Consider the following 16,443-nt stretch of genomic DNA (forward strand, 5'->3'; position numbering starts at 1 on the left):
ATTTTGCATATTTTAATTGAACACACATATTTTAAATTAAGAGAATATTTCAAAACACCAAAAAATAAATAAAAATTAAACCTTATAACTATGCTCATTTGTATAAGCAAAAATACATACTACAAAAAAAACCTATTAATAATCTATTTTGACCTCTTACAAACTTATCAATAATAAATATTTTCAAAAATACTATACATAAAACCACTTAAAATTACAACAAAAAAATTAAATGTGTAAAGAAACTTAAAATCAAACCTTGCCTAATGACTTGCTTGCTAGCCAAAGATAAAAACTTTATACACAAGAAAATACATTTATTTTACTTATTTATTAGTCTCTTTTTTCTTAAAAAATTAAGTCCCCACTCTCTCTCTCTCTCCTTCCCCTTATTCTTATTGTTCTCCCCTCCCCCTCTCTCCCTCTCAATCCCCATCTCATCTCTCTCTCTCTCTCTCTCTCTCTCTCTCTCTCTCTCTCTCTCTCTCTCTCTCTCTCTCTCTCTCTCTCTCTCTCTCTCTCTCTCTCTCTCTCTCTCTCTCTCTCTCTCTCTCTCTCTCTCTCTCTCTCTCTCTAAGCACACATCAAAAATCTCTTTCGTTTAATTCTCTCTCTCTCTCTAAGCACACATCAAAAATCTATTTCATTTAATTCTCTCTCTCTCTAAGCCATAAATGACATTTTATCCAACATGAGTGCGTGCAAGAAGCGAGCTTTTCTAAGCAACCTCCATTTCTTGTTCCACAAAGTCCACTTATTCCACGCCTTGATTTTTTTTACCTCTACCACCACCACCACAATAGCTTCCTCCACCGCCACCACCACCACCACTGTTGTTGCTGCCACTATCACCACCACCACCAGGGCTACTTGCACCACCACTACCACCATCTCTGCCGCTACCACCACTGTTGCCACCTCCACCACCACTACCATTATCCCCATCATCTTCACAATTGCCACCACTACCTTCTCTCTCTCTCTCTCTCTCTCTCTCTCTCTCTCTCTCTCTCTCTCTCTCTCTCTCTCTCTCTCTCTCTCTCTCTCTCTCTCTCTCTCTCTCTCTCTCTCTCATAATGTGAATGCTTGGGTCACCACTCAATGTTTTTAGAACTTTAATTTTCAATGGATTGATAGCTCCCTCCCCTCCCCCTCTCTCTCCCTTCCCCCCCTCTCCCCAACAAATATGATACAAGATACTTCATACAAGCAATCCAAATGTACATTTATATTGTGTTAACTCTAGATTCAAAAGTGCTTTTGCTTGTCAAATTAAGAGAGACAAGGTCACCAAAGGCTTGCCATCCAACTGGATTGTATAACGGTGACTTTCTTAGCAAAATAAAATGTGGTTGTGCTAAGAGGTACTATTGGCATTGCAGTGTTGGTCACTATATAGGTGGTGTTGGAAAAGTTCTTCAGCTTCCAAATACAATGTGCAAGTTTTCTTCAATGAATATGGGTTGGTGTATAAACATGTTGGCATTTGCATCCATCCCAAACACTTGGAGGTACACATAGTATAGGTGCTTGCATGCCAAATATGCTTTTCCTTTTGCAGCATAGTCCATGAAATCCCGAAAATTGCATGTTGGATTCTTTGCAATGTGCACATCATAACACTCATACATGACACTTGAGTTATCTGTCTCTAGTTTGAAAACCTCATGCTTCAAGGGCTTCACCACTATGTGGCCCTTCACACTTGCATCTAGAGCCAACGTTGAGTCTATCCTTTCCTTGTAGCCTGTGAAATACCTCTCTGATATCTACACAAGCCCTCATTAACATCCACCTCTTGTGCTGCCTTTTGTAAAACAAACCCACCACTCTCCAACATATGGATTTCTTCTACGGTCAAATTAGTGCCTCATGCCACTGGTCATACTTATGGAACCTTGGGCAGTGCGTGATGAATGGAAGAACAAATGTTCCATGTATGGTGCACACTATCATTACAAAACCACATGAACCGGTGCTGCATTCCATGTTGATTGCTAGCTTCTCCTCTTGAGCTAAACCACTCCATGATGCCCCAAAACAAAGGTGCAAGCACCCCACGTGACGTATTTTTTATAGATTTTATTCAAGGACATTTATTTGGTTTGTTGAGTTGGCATGTTTAAAAATAAGACTTATTGTTTCAAGAAAGAGATGGTCTTCCTAGTAGGGATTGACTCTTATGGGATATTCAAGTGATTGGTTGATTGATGATATGGAAAAAGGAGTGTTTTTCTAGTTGTTGATGATAGGTTGATTGCCTTGGTTGTGAATTCATACAAAAGTTATTATGCCATCATGGGCAACCCAAGGCACTGAACTTCCCTCGAGATTAGTGGTGGAAGCCTTTACCAAGGGATTGATTTAACTGCATTATTTTTCTACACCAGATATTGGGCAGTTGGCGATCCCTTCTTTAGCGACAAAATGATCCCAATCCACATGCACTCTCTCTTATCAGCTATCCTAGCCCCCACATGCACACTCTCTCTCATATACCCTAGATCCTAAACCCAAATAATTAAGATAGATGCAGGCATCGGCAAGCAGAACGATCCTAATCCACATGCACTTGCACTCTCTCTTTATTCTATTAAAAAAAAAATCCCATATAACTAACGTATTAATGTACAATCATATCAATTGATTGATTAGTATTATTATACCAACACATTGATTTAAATGAAATAATTAACTATTATATATAAATTTTAAAAAAATTAAGTAATATTAATATATAAATTATTCACTTCATACTATTTGATTACTATAATAACTAATTAATCAATTAACTAGCTGATATACATGAACTAAAAGACAAGCTAATTATTATCAATTAAGAAATTAATTAATAATTTAATTAATATAATTTGACTAATACACTAATTAACTAATCAATGAACTAAATGATACCATCTTGGTAAATATTATTTTATTTATATTAAATAATTAATAGTTTAATATTAATTAATTAAGTAATAAATAATTTTAATTATTAAATAATTATGTGATAAACTTATTTAATATTTTTAAATAAAATAATACATAATATTACCATTAACAATAACTACTTGAATACAAGATATTTATTAGTTGTTAAAAATTAATTTATAACTAATTAAATATATTTAAGTCATTTTAACTAATTAATAAATAATTATTTATTTATTAATTTCAAAATAAATATTTATTAGTTATTACTAATTATTTTTTAATTATTAGTTATTAATTTGAAGCGATTAATTATTAATTTTAACTTATCAATCAATATGTAATTTTGTTGGCTAAGTAATTAACTTAATAGTTATTAAATAAATTGGTTATTTATTATTTTTTAATTTTAAGTAATTGATTATTTAACTAAATAAAAAATCTAAAATATAATAACAATTTAATTAATTAATAATTAATTTTTAAATTGATTAAATGGTTACTTAATCAATTAGTTAGTTTTTATTAAATAATTAATGATTAAATGGTTATTAATTTATTGGTTAATTAGTTGCTTAATTAAATAATTACTTATTAAATAATTAAACTTAAAAAGTTATTGATTACTTAGTTGTTCAAAAAAGCTATTACTTAATTTTTATTAATTACTTAATTAATCAATAGATTGATTAGTCAGTGAATTTGGTTAATAATTAATTAAATACTTAATAGTTAATTTATCAATTTAGTTAATAGTTAATTTTATTCGCTTATTATTTGACTCAATAGTTGTTAAACTAATTAGTTATTTAGTATAATTAATTGATTAATTAGTAAGTTAATTTACTTATTAAGTTAATTAGTAATTAGTCAATTAACCAATTAGTTATCTAATTACTATTAACTAGTAAATTTGTTAAATTAGTAATTAACCAATGTTAATTACTATTAGTAAAATGCTAATTACTAATTAACTAATTACCAATTAATTACTTGATTAACTAATTACTAATTAATTAATTTTTTAATAGTTGATTTGTTCATAATTAATTAATTAGTTCATAATTAATTTTGTTTCCTTATTATTTGACTTGATAGAGCTATTAAACTAATTAGTTGTTTAGTATAATTAATAAGTTAATTAATTAGTAAGTAAATTATTATTAATTAGTAATTAACTAATTAAAATTAATTATTTAGTTAATGAATTTTTCAATTTATGAGAAATTAATTAACATTTTTTGCTTTTTTTAAAAAATTATATACATGTGTGTGTGTAGAGAGAGAGAGAGAGAGAATGGGCGAGCGGGCAAATTGGCGGGCACTTGAATGGACGTGTGTGGGTAGGCCAACGTAGCGCGATCAGGTAAGCGCTAGGAACCTTCTTCCCCCCCCTCGCCCCCAGCCCCAAAATCTCTCCTCAAAAGAAAAAACATATCAATGGTTCAAAGTTTGTTTTTGATGTTGATGAACTTAACTATGGTAGTGTCCTGGTCCAAGGAGGAAGGACCTATAGCTTACATGTGATGTAATGATAATTATGCTATTCATGAGTTAGAGATATTAGACCACACACATCCTCAACTTATGGTAGCATTATATTCTTGATGACAAGTTTTCACTAGTGAGGTAGACCACAAAAGGATCAATTGGATCTTAACCTAGCCAAACCTCATTATGAAGGAAAGAAGATAGAAGCATTCTTAAGGAATATGACAACATTAAGTACCACCAAGAAATGATAATGTGGTGGTTGATACTTGAATTAGAAGGCTTTTGTTAATGCAATCTCCATGCCCAATAATCCTATGTTAGACATAGTAAGGTAGGATACCTTGCATGATGATCAACTACACCAAGACATATTAGTTATTCTTCAATAGTCATATCCTTCCCATAAAGAGAAGCATTTGTAGATTTCAATCATAGATTAGTGATTCCTAAGGACCAAGATATGCAATATTTTTCATAAGAGACTCATGATAGCTTAGAATCTGGGCAGTTGGGTTACACCAAGACCATGAATGCACTAAGAAAGACTTACCATTGGCTAGGCTTTGAGTGCGTTTTGCTCCATTGCATCAAAGAGTGCTTATCATATTAGTGACTCAAAGATGAAAGGATCAAAATGCTAAGCATGTTGCATCCCCTAAGCATAACTTGGATGAAGTGGCAATGCTCCAATATGGACTAATGTGGCAAGTTTTTCCAACATGTAAGGAGGTTATGTTTCCATCCTAATGGTTGTAATCTACCCATAAAAGTAGCCCAAGCTATCAAGACACAACTATGCTTTACTGCTACTTATCATCCCCAAACTAATGGGAAAATGGAGTCAGTAAACCAAGAGGTCAAAGATATACTTAGGGCTTATTTTGGAAAAGAGCCACAAGGGTCGAAAGAGTCTTGGTGAAATTTGCATGTAATACCTTCTATACCATAGCATAAAAAATGTCCCCTTCAAGAAATTATATAAACAAGACCTCTTGTCTTCTCTAAACTTCTCTAACCACGCCATTAGGTGGAAGCCTCTAAGGTAATGCTATTGGAAGAGCTACACAAATAGACCAAGGCCATTTTTCAAGATATTAAGATTGCAAGAACAACAAGACCCATCAATAGGTGGTGTTCTTACCTATTATATTAACAATTACTTATCCTACTATCATTATATTAGAAAAAATTGTAGCCAAATAGATTGTCCAAACCTTCTAACATGAATAAAAAGACTAGGTGACTCTATTTCTAAAGAGCTATTACAAATTTCCCTTTGAAGGATACCCAAGATGGGGGAGAGAGAGAAAGGGTGATGAGAGAGAGGACATGTGGTATGTGTAAATTTTTCTCACCAAAGGGGTCGTCGGTAGCCCCTTATTGGACAAATTTTTTTTATGGCAACCCATTCTTGGCGAAGGATAACTTTTCGCCTAATTGAACTTGTGGGTTTTCTTCGCCCAATAAGGAGCTGCCAATGACCCTTTTTTGGCAAAAAAACAAACCATAGTTCCAAGAATATAGAGCATGGGAAGAGAGAGTAATAGAGTGATGGGAGAGGGATGAGAGAGAGAGACAATATGAATAAAGCAATGTTTGAAAGAGTGTGTTTTTTAAGCAATAAAGCAATGTTTGAATGAGTGTGTATAAGCTTCTACTTTGTATGACTATCTCATATTATGCTTTTAGGAGTGTATAAGCAACTCCCACAACAACTTCTGCCAGAAGGAGTTACACAAAGCCCCTTTTCATGAAATGTTTTGACAACATTGTTTGGCTGCACTTCAACCCAACAACAACACTATTTGTGGATGATAGCATGGAGAAGATGCAAATGAACCCACCCAACACCTTTATATACCCACCCCTATTTGAGAGAAACCCCATGGACACTATCCTTCTGGAGCACATGCTTCCCTACTTGACCAAGCTAGCGTGCTTCCGTGGTTCAGTCCTAGACTTTGTTAGGGATCACCAATTCCACCCCCCAACAATGGAATTCAATTGATATTTGATGTGCATGATGAATATGTACTTTCAGATTTATTAGATTCTTTTTAACAACTTGTAATAAAATGAGAATAAGAGAGAAGAGGAGAAAGAGAGAGGAATGTGCAAGTGAAGGAGATTGTGTATAGGCATTCACTCTATTGCAATACTACAAGATGTGTAAACAGAGTACGTGCAAAATATCTAGGGAAGGGTGGAGTGTAGAAACATGCATGCATATGAATGTATATGTGCACAATGGATTGAGTAACAATGAGGTAATATTGTTGTCTTGATATATTAACTATTCGAACAAAGTGAAAAACAATAGATATTGCACATTATTGAAGTGAGTGTAACAAACTATTTGAAATCCTATCCTCTTGTAGTAAGTCCACACAATAATACTCGATTGAAAGTAGTGAAAATATGTGCAATGTAGTTTTGCTTGTGTGCACAATGGAAGTAATATATCGGGATATAATATCAAATCATTCACATAAAAGTGAGAGGTATGCGAATGTATATATGCATATGGGATAACAATGTGATATTCTTTTTGTCTTAATATTAATAGTTAAAAGTGTCTAAGATAATTTACCTCATGCAAACCCTTGACCCTTGTAATAATAAGAAGGTTATGAAAAACAGATGGATGACCCTTGCAAAATTAAGAGGGGGAAGAGAGAGAGAAGTTGCTAATTTAGAGAGTGTGTGTGTAAGAGAGAGGGGAGAGAGAGAGGTTGCTATTTGAGAGAGAGAGAGAAAGAAAGAAAAGAAAGTTATATTAACGTCTTCTAAAGACCAAAACTGGCCTATGAGACAAACTGTGATACAACTAATGAGGTCCAGTTATCCAAAATAAAAGTGCTGAATGAAAAGCTAAAAACTGGAAACTGAAAATACGGTGCTGTGAGTGTGATAAGTGTCGTGTATGTGTATATGCGTATGTAGCTCTGGTACTCCAGATAATGGCTACAAAAGGGGAACAAATGTCGGCTGTGATAGGGGAACAACTGTTGGCTGTGATAAAGTGGTGCGATGTGTATATGTAACAGATGCAGGGAGATATACTATCCTGGGATGTAGTAGCAGTCGTCAAGTCGCTAATAGCAGGTGATCCCTCCTGAATGCAGGATGTGGTACATCGGCGGTGGAGAAAGAGCAAACTGGAGGTCTGAGATCCAATGTGTCGAGTGTCGTCGGATCTCAGTCTACTGTCGATGTAGATCAAGAATCCTCCGGATCTCTTGTCAATGTGGCTGTGGGGTCCGAAACCCACGGATCCTCATGCGGCGTCGGGTACGCTGGTCCTCAGCCTGCTGTAGTGTGAGCCCGGAGGTCTGGCTGGAGGCTGGTACAGTAGCTCTCACTATGTCTGTCTGAAAGAACTGTGTAATAGTCGTCTGGGTGGGCCCCTCTCTGACTGGGACCCGCTGTGTGCTCTCCTCTCTGATGTGCCATGCCTCTCCCAGAAAACGGCCAAATGATCTCTGATCCATATCAGTCATACATCCCTGAAGTGAGCTGCTCAATGTGTATCTAGATCTCAACTCTGAGTATGCCGGGCATCTGAGAACAAAATGCTCCTCACTCTCCACCTCTGATCTGCAAAGGGGGCATATCCTCTCCTCCCGTGGGATGCCACTGGCTCTGCCACTCTCAATCATAAGCTGATGTGATGATACCCTGAGCTGTCCAATACGAACTCTCAATCGATGTGGCATATAGATCTGCATATATCTCGGAATCTCTATGAATCCCTGCTCTGATATGCTCAAGAACTGTGTATAATAATGTGCCATCTTCGATGGCAGTGGCTGTGCAGGGCTGACCCATGTCCTCTGTATATAAATATGCCATATCTCCTGTCTGATGACTCTGTTCCTCTCAGAGAGAGAGAGGGTGTAAGTGGGAGCCTGAGTATCATATAGAAGAGGTGGGAGTCTATCAATGTCCAGCCCATGTCTGTCAAACCAAGCTCTAGTTTGTGCATACCATGATGTGGTATCCCCCGCTCGAGCCATCTCCTGAGATGCCATATATGCTCTGTATGCAATGCGATCTCTGTCCATATCCTGAAATTTGTGTAGGAAGCAGACTGTCTGAAATAATGCCTCGACTAGCATGGGCGGTGTGGCAAGCTCTGCTCGCACAATGTCATGTGGGACTGAGGCCTTGCTGCGAATCAATCTAGATATCATGATCACCTGAGGTCTCTCCATCAATGTCCATACATAATCAGCAAGGCCTGGCCCCCATATAGCTGCTCCATACATCAGTGCTGGAGTGACTAGAGTATCAAAGAGCCACCCCTTGGTGCGGGGCTCCTGGAAATGTGCCTGATGACACTGTCGCTCCATAAGAGCCAATGCTGAGTATCCTCTAGTGAGGCGGTCACGAGCTGCCTGTGTCATCGAGAAAATCCCTGAAGCTGCTGTAAAGGTGACTCCCAAATATACATATGATCCAGTGACCTCAATACTCCCTCCTGCTGCCATGAAAATACTCTGTCTGCGTATCTGAGCTGATGTATGGAATATAAGAACCTTGGTTTTACCAAGGTTCACTGTCATGTCTCTTTGTATGCAAAAATCATCCAATGCTAATAAATGCTGCTGTAATCCCTAAGCTGAATCTGAGACCAATACAATGTCATCTACATATAGTAAGATATGAACTGTGGCTCCATTGAGATCTATACCTCCACCGGCTCACTGTTGAATAAACTCTGTTGTCTCATCAATGTATAGCCCAAATAGAGTCGGTGAGAGTGGGCATCCTTATTTCACACCAATGGTGCTCACAAGGGGATCTGATATACCTCCCGGACATCTGACTCTGCCAGTAACCCGCTCATATAGTGCATAAATACCCCACATCATGTCATTATCCACCCCCAGATCAAGTAGGCGTCTGAAAAGCCTCTCTCTCGGAACCATGTCAAAGGCTTTGCGGAAATCCACAAAGCAACAATACAATCTCTGTTTCTTCACTCGTGTCTGGTCGATCAGACAACGGAGAGTGAAGATGTGGTCTATGGTAGAAAATGCCCGTCTGAACACTGCCTGTCCGGGTATGCGCATGCACTCTCTCTCTGCCAGCATGCTAAGCTCCTCCTCCATCACCGTGCCATAAAGTTTGGCTAAAACTGGCCCAATCATGATGGTCCTATACGTGTTAGGATCCATAGGATCCCCTGACTTGTGGATAGATACAATGGTGTGCTCTGTCCACGAGTCAGGGAACCCCTCAAACAATGCACGGTTGAAGAGGTGAGCAATGAGTGGAGCAAATGTGTCTCTGCCATATATAATATGCTCTACCTGAAGATCAAACTGGTCTCGAGCGCGGCCATGCTGTAACCGTGAGATAGCATGTTTCACCATACTAGTAGTGAAAAATGATGAAATACCCGGTCTCGGTGTACATGGTGTGGGTATCAGCGGCTATGCGGGTACATGATATAAACTGTGTGCATATCCATGCCATACTGCAGGGTGATGTATCGATGTGGGTGAGCGTGGTTCTCTGATCTGCCTCCATGCCTCTGCACAATCTCTGCTCATAAGAAGGTGGTATATATCCCAATATATCTCCTCCTCCCATTCCCGCTTTTTACGGCGGGTCAAGCGGTGCATGCATCTCTGAGCCTGTCTATGTGTGATCTCTCCTCTGGCCTCCAAATCGCGTAGCTGTCGACGTAGATCTCTGCACTCATAATCATACCACCTATTCTGTGGCATGGTACCAGTCTGAGGGGGGTGCGTGTATGTGTGATGTGGAAAACTGAGTGTAGCAGAATCATGCAGAATGCGTGTGATATCAGTGGTCAGTGTATCAAGGGGTGCGTATGGATCAAGTGACGTGATGTGCTCCTCCAGATGCTGTGAGTAAACATGTGAGAGCTCATGAGTGAAGTGTATGGTAGTATGCATGCGGGGTATGATATCTGCAGGTGGTGATGGTAATGAGGTGAGGAGTGAGAAACTGAGAAAGGTGTGATCGGCACCGAGTGGAAGTCTCCCAAGGCCGAAGGACTCGATAGTATGCATCCCATTGATCGGTCCGAGTAGATAATCTACAGTACTCTCGCCTCCCTCCCCCCCCCCCCCCCCCATGTGGGAAGCATGTAAGACCTCCTGAATATGGCCATCGTGCCATCCCGTTATAAATAACGAGATGATGTCTACTACCAAGCTCAAGTAAATGCCCTCCATACCCTGTGGCGTTTGGCCCAGTATCTGTTGACTCTCGACTGATCCCCAACTCCTCAGGGTCTAATGCTCTCATGATCTCTGGCTGCTCCATATCAAAACTCTCACACTGTTGGCTCTGTGTGCTCCTGTTGAAGTCCCCCATAAGGAAGACCTCACCCAAACTAGAATACAGAATAATGTCCTCTGAGAGCTGTGAATAAGGGGAGGGGGAATCTCTGGCCTGAATATCACCCTGCATAGTAGCATATCTAGACCCTCATGGTGAAAAGTAGCATACTGCCATATAGATCCATCTCTCATCTGATATCTGTGCTCTGATCCATATGTAACTGGCCTCCTCATCTCGTCTCACTAACTGGATATGTCTTTGTATCCCCTGACGGAATAGAACTGCCACCCCTCCTGAGCCCCTAGATGTACTCTGCCTGGTAGTAGCCCGGTATGCAGATACCCACTCAAATCCTGTAATGCGTGGAAGCCCTCTCTCTGGGCTCTCATGTGTCTCTATGAGGCATATAACATCATGGTCGGGTAAAATCTCCTCAAGTCTGTCTGGTTGTGACCATAGGGAGCCGTTGCAGTTCCAAACTGCCACACGTATCGGGATCTCCTGTATAGTCCTCTGCCCCATCTCATAGGCCACGCCCCCCTATTTGGTGGGGCATCCATCTATAAAAATCCGGCCATCTCGATAGAAGGCCTTACGGCCTTCTCTACGTGCTTGGAGTATCTGTGGCATGCATGCTCATCTGTGTGCAATCTGCATCTGAGTCATGTCCTCATCCATGAAGATGGGAGCCCCAGTCATCCCTCGGAGCGAAATTCGCTTTCGAAAGAAAGTGGCTCTGTCCTCCGGTGTGCTCATATGTAATATCGGAGCTCTGACCTTGGTAGTATCTCATCCTGCACGCCATGCTTGAGTAAAGGGCATGCTTGTATACCCTAGTCGGGTGCATAGCCCGCGTGCGTCCTCCTTCGGAGAGGCCCCTTCGGGGAGCCCGGTAATACGCACGTTCAATCTACACGCGTTCCTGAGCCTCTCCTCCTCCAAGGTCTCCTGAACCCGGACTACCTCCTCCTTTTTATTTTCTTCCTGGACCTCCGTCTTAATGTTCTTCTTCACTACCTCAATCCACCCCTCCTTATTCCCTTCTAATTCTTCCTTCATGTTTGCTTTGATTTTTTCCTCCCATCCCTCTCTTGAAGCCTCAACTTCGGTTTTAATGCATACCTGGAGGTCCTCTCGGCATTCCTTCGTGATAGCCTCTCGGAGGTCCGCTTTGAAATCCGCGTCCTCTCTTGCCTCTCGTAGATGTGACACTTCTGTTTGTAGCTTGTCCAGGTTGGTTTTGAGATCCCTCTTCTCTTCCGTGAGTGTCTTCACCATCTCCTCCAGTCCGCCGGATCCTCTTATGGAGCCGACGGGTTTCTTGGTTCAAGGCATTATCCGCATCCTTCTTGAAATCTTTCTTCGCCTCCTTGATAGCCTGGCTGATTAGAAGCTCCACGTTATGGAGCTCGAGCGGCATGTCGCCTGCCTCTTGTGCTGCATGACACCTTCGTCAGACCAGTGCAGGGTCTCTTCTGTCCTGTTTGAGCCCTGCTCTCGTCTATTTGTGAATAGCCGTTTGATCTGTTTGAGACCTCTCGTCAGACCAGCGCAGGGTCTTTTCTTCCCTTCTCAAGCTCTGGCCTCCGCTATCTGTAAACAGCCTGCTCGAACTGTCTTGTGAACTGCTGTGCATCATTCCATCCTGCAGAGCCCTCCCTGGCTGCGATCTCAGCCTGACTTCTTACGCCTGTCTTGGCCTGACCTGCACATGCGCTGCCCTAATCCACTTTTCCAGGACCTTAAAGGAGCTTTGAGTTTGTGTCCCTTCAGAGATAGCCGACAGTTGGGAAGCTTCAATCTGCAATTGGCGATGCCGAGGTGTCGTGCTCCTCAAAGCTTGTTGCGAGGCGAGATGGAGTCGCGTTCCAGAAACTTGTGTAACCGGTTTGCTACCAACGGTAGGCAGCAGTAGGGCCGTTGAGAGAGACTCTTGTGATTGGGAAGCTTCAATCTGCAACTGGCGACGCCGAGGTGTCGTGCTCCTCAAAGCTTGTTGTGAGGCGAGACGGAGTCGCGTTCCACAGAGAGAGAGAGAGAGAGAGAGAGAGAGAGAGAGAGAGAGAGAGAGAGAGAGAGAGAGAGAGAGAGAGAGAGAGAGAGAGAGTGTGTGTGTGTGTGTGTGTGTGTGTGTGTGTGTGTCTTTGTGAGCGCACCAAGAGAGAATAGAGTAGAGTAGGGTAGTTTATTATTGTCCACGGAAGGCCAAATTATGACCCATGGGACCTTTCCAAATTTACAATGATTCTCCTCCCCCATGGTAGGAAAGGGATAGCTACAGTGAAAGAACGATCTATGTAGTGTGGTTCTCCCGAAAGCATAACATGCAGGTGATGAGAGCCCCTAACTTCGATATAGGAGTAGTGGTAAAAAACTGGTGAAGTGGCCCCTGTAAAGGGATATCAAAGTCATTTCTCTTGCTTGTCCACTCCATGCACCTGTCTTGATCAATAAAGTGTGTGATCGAGTTCGAAGTCGTGCGTCTAAATACCATTGAGAGTGGGTTGACTAGAGAGAGAGAGAGAGAGAGAGAGAGAGAGAGAGAGAGAGAGAGAGAGAGAGAGAGAGAGAGAGAGAGAGAGAGAGAGAGCTTAATTAACATGGGGGGAGAAACATAGGAGGGGACAATAGTGGTGGAAGCGGCGGAGGTGATCGTGATAGTGGCAGTGGAGGTGGCGGTAGAGGTGGTGGTGGTGGTGGTGGTGGAGATGGTGGTGGTAGTAGGGGCAGTAGCGGTACTTGATATGTGCACAAGAGAATAGGAGGAATAAGTGGAATATGTGAAACAAGAAATGGAAGTTGCCTAGAAAAGCTCGCTTAAACGCTCTCTCGAAAAGCTCACTTCTTGCCCTTCCCCATCCAACATCCACCCTTTCTTTGTTAATCCTCTTTGTCTCTATCTCTATCTTCCTCCTCCCCCCCCCCCCACAAAATACACACACGTCATCATCATCAAGTCCATAGCAAGCTGGAGGATTTGCCTTGTTTTCAATTCTCTTTCTGAGGTTACCTTGGTGATAAGCCACTTGTTTTTATTAACCATTGACCCATGTTCAATTCTCCATTTTTGTAACACCTATACTAACTGACTGTGCAAAATGCAAGAGTTGAATTGAAGACCTTTGGGTGGTCACCCTATTCAATTTAACCAATTGAGCTACACCCATTTGCTCTCTCTCTCTTTCTCTCTTTTAGCTACAAATTAGCAAGGGTGTAGCTTGCTCTCTCTCTCTCTCTCTCAGCTACAAATTAGCAAATGGATACCAAACTGGAGGATCCACCCTCTCCTCTAATAGTCTCCTTCTCTCACTCACTCACACACACACACACACACACACACACACACACACACACACACACACACTCTCTCTCTCTCTCTCTCTCTCTCTCTCTCTCTCTCTCTCTCTCTCTTTGAACCATGATCGGGTGGGCGGCTGCATAGAGCTGAATTGCACATGGCCACCTGCCACACTAGAGAGAGAGAGAGAGAGAGAGAGAGAGAGAGAGAGAGAGAGCATAGTTAGATCTTGTGCAATATACTGATCTTCTCCCTAGGAAGAATTAAGCTCCTTGATAGATATACAAAAGAAGGCAGAGAGATATAGAAATGTAGATAATCAATCTCTCTCTCTCTCTCTACACTACACAAAAAAAAGAACATTCTCCCTCTCTCTATCAATACTTTTCTTGAAACAGCTTCAAAACATTGAGGGTCAAAATAAGATTCAGCATATTTTATACTCTCATTGTAAACATAATTAAAAAGTATCTTAAATAGTGCCACAACACTACATCTCTTTAGACCTTCAAAATTCCCCCTTAGACTTTTATTAATAAATTTTGATCAATCCGGTCCTCTTACAAGGAGGACCAAAAAGTCAAAGGCAAACCAAGTCTTTAATAAACAACCGAAAAGGCAAGAGCAAACGAAGTCCATTACTAAAGACGCTCTCTCGACCAAAGATTCGAATTATCACGTTTCAGTTTATGAGGTAGGCTAAGCTACAAGAAAAGGGCGGGGGAATCTCAACTTCGATACGCAGGGAAAGGAAAAATAATAGTCTCTGCGTCGAAGGAAATCAGGATTCACAGGAAGAATCAAGGATTAATGGCGACCGCTGCTCAGCATCAAACAGCTTCACAACCAGAAATAGGATGGGACAGGTATTTTTAGCCCCCGCTTCATCATTCTTGGCATCTTACACGCATTCAAAGGCATACCTTTTCATCACGATCCAATTCGTAGTGTCTGCATTAGGCATTCTGTACAGTGACGCGACTGTGCCTTCTGCATCCTTATCTACACATTGATCCGCACAAGCAAACTGACATGCCTACGCAAACAATTCCTATAGAAAAACCCATATGTTCACCAATGAACGATTTTTCCTGGCAGGCTGGACAAAACAAAGTTCTACGTTGTAGGCGCTGGCCTTTTTTCAGCCGTCTCTACACTTTTGTATCCCATCTCTGTAGTGAAGACGAGGCTACAAGTTGCATCAAAGGGGGATGTTAAGCTCTCCGGTCCAGCCATTTTTAGGAGCATACTAAAGCACGATGGCGTCCCAGGTCTTTATCGAGGTTTTGCAACAGTAATAGTTGGAGCAATCCCTAGCAGAATGGTTCTCCTAACTAGCTTGGAGACAACTAAGGCAGCTACATTGAAGGTGACAGAGAAGCTGGATATTTCAGAAGCTACTCAGGCAGCAATAGCAAATGGAGTTGCTGGTCTTGTCTCTTCTCTGCTGTCTCAAGCGGTTTTTGTCCCATTAGATGTGGTATGACCTCAACCCGATCATAAAGTTTTGGTACAGTTAGTTGGTACACATCATCGTTTGCACAATTCTTAATATGAAGCATAAAATTGCACAATTAAGAAAATTGGGATGCTCATTCACAACACTTTCCAGCAGTAAATGTCACAATTTATTTTGCTGATAAAATGGTTTGATGACATGCATGTTGTGCTAACAATTTTGCTTCCATGTTAGCCAAAACACACTATAAAGAATTTCATTAATTCATGCTAACAAATTAAGGCTAGTCATAGAGGTTCAGACCTTTGTAGCGATGTGAATACATCTGGCATGCATGAGCACATAATTTGTACAAGTTAGAAAGAGGAAAGAGCAAGCTATGCCATTGAGCCGATCCCATAAAGTTGCTTAGTCCGTAATCACTCCAATATGGGGATCCATAGTAGCTCAGGGATGAGGGATTGTGACAAAATCCCATAGGCAAAAGTGTTGAGGATGCACTCAACTTTGCATGACCATAGAGAATAATTTATGCCATCTAGATTTTTGCAAGCGGGGAGAGGGTCAGATGGGCATATGAGCTAGTGGTGCCCTAATCGCCAATTGTGGATTGGTGGCCACCACAAAAGGTGGAATAGGGATAGAATGATATGAAGGCGGTCGGGAAGGAACCTAGTCACAGTCTGTCTATCGATCCACATCATGATTTCTGTCTTGATCCCTGCAGTCTTCACAATGATCCTCATGGTCACCGCGATTGGAACGTTGTTCTTCTTGTTCTCAGCCTAAGTTGTCACTTCAACGGTCCTTGTGTTCCTGATCCACATGATCCTACCAATCATACTTGTCTACCATCTGTATCCTTCAAGAGAACTTGTAAAACATAAGAAAAGAGGCTGTTTATGTAAAAATGAGTTGTAGGATGATGATATCAGCCTGTAGG

The 16,443-nt window shown here is 40.9% G+C and overlaps 1 protein-coding gene across 5 annotated transcripts in view; it reads left to right on the forward strand.

Annotated features, from left to right (window-relative positions):
* Positions 1–14,689: 14,689 nt before the first annotated feature.
* The window catches only part of LOC148024492 (Mitochondrial substrate carrier family protein), an 81,976-nt gene continuing 80,222 nt past the window's right edge, over positions 14,690–16,443 (forward strand). For all 5 annotated transcript variants that reach the window (XM_087694140.1, XM_087694142.1, XM_087694139.1 and 2 more), the window contains exons 1-2: positions 14,690–14,907; positions 15,140–15,521. In XM_087694140.1, coding sequence (XP_087550266.1) covers positions 14,852–14,907; positions 15,140–15,521 — 438 coding nt within the window. In that variant the 5' untranslated portion in view covers positions 14,690–14,851. The remainder of the gene's footprint in view (positions 14,908–15,139; positions 15,522–16,443) is intronic.

Source organism: Lygodium microphyllum, chromosome 15 (assembly GCF_053477565.2).
Source record: "Lygodium microphyllum isolate KBCC chromosome 15, Lygodium_microphyllum_v1.1.10, whole genome shotgun sequence".
NCBI classification, from domain to species: Eukaryota; Viridiplantae; Streptophyta; class Polypodiopsida; order Schizaeales; family Lygodiaceae; genus Lygodium; species Lygodium microphyllum.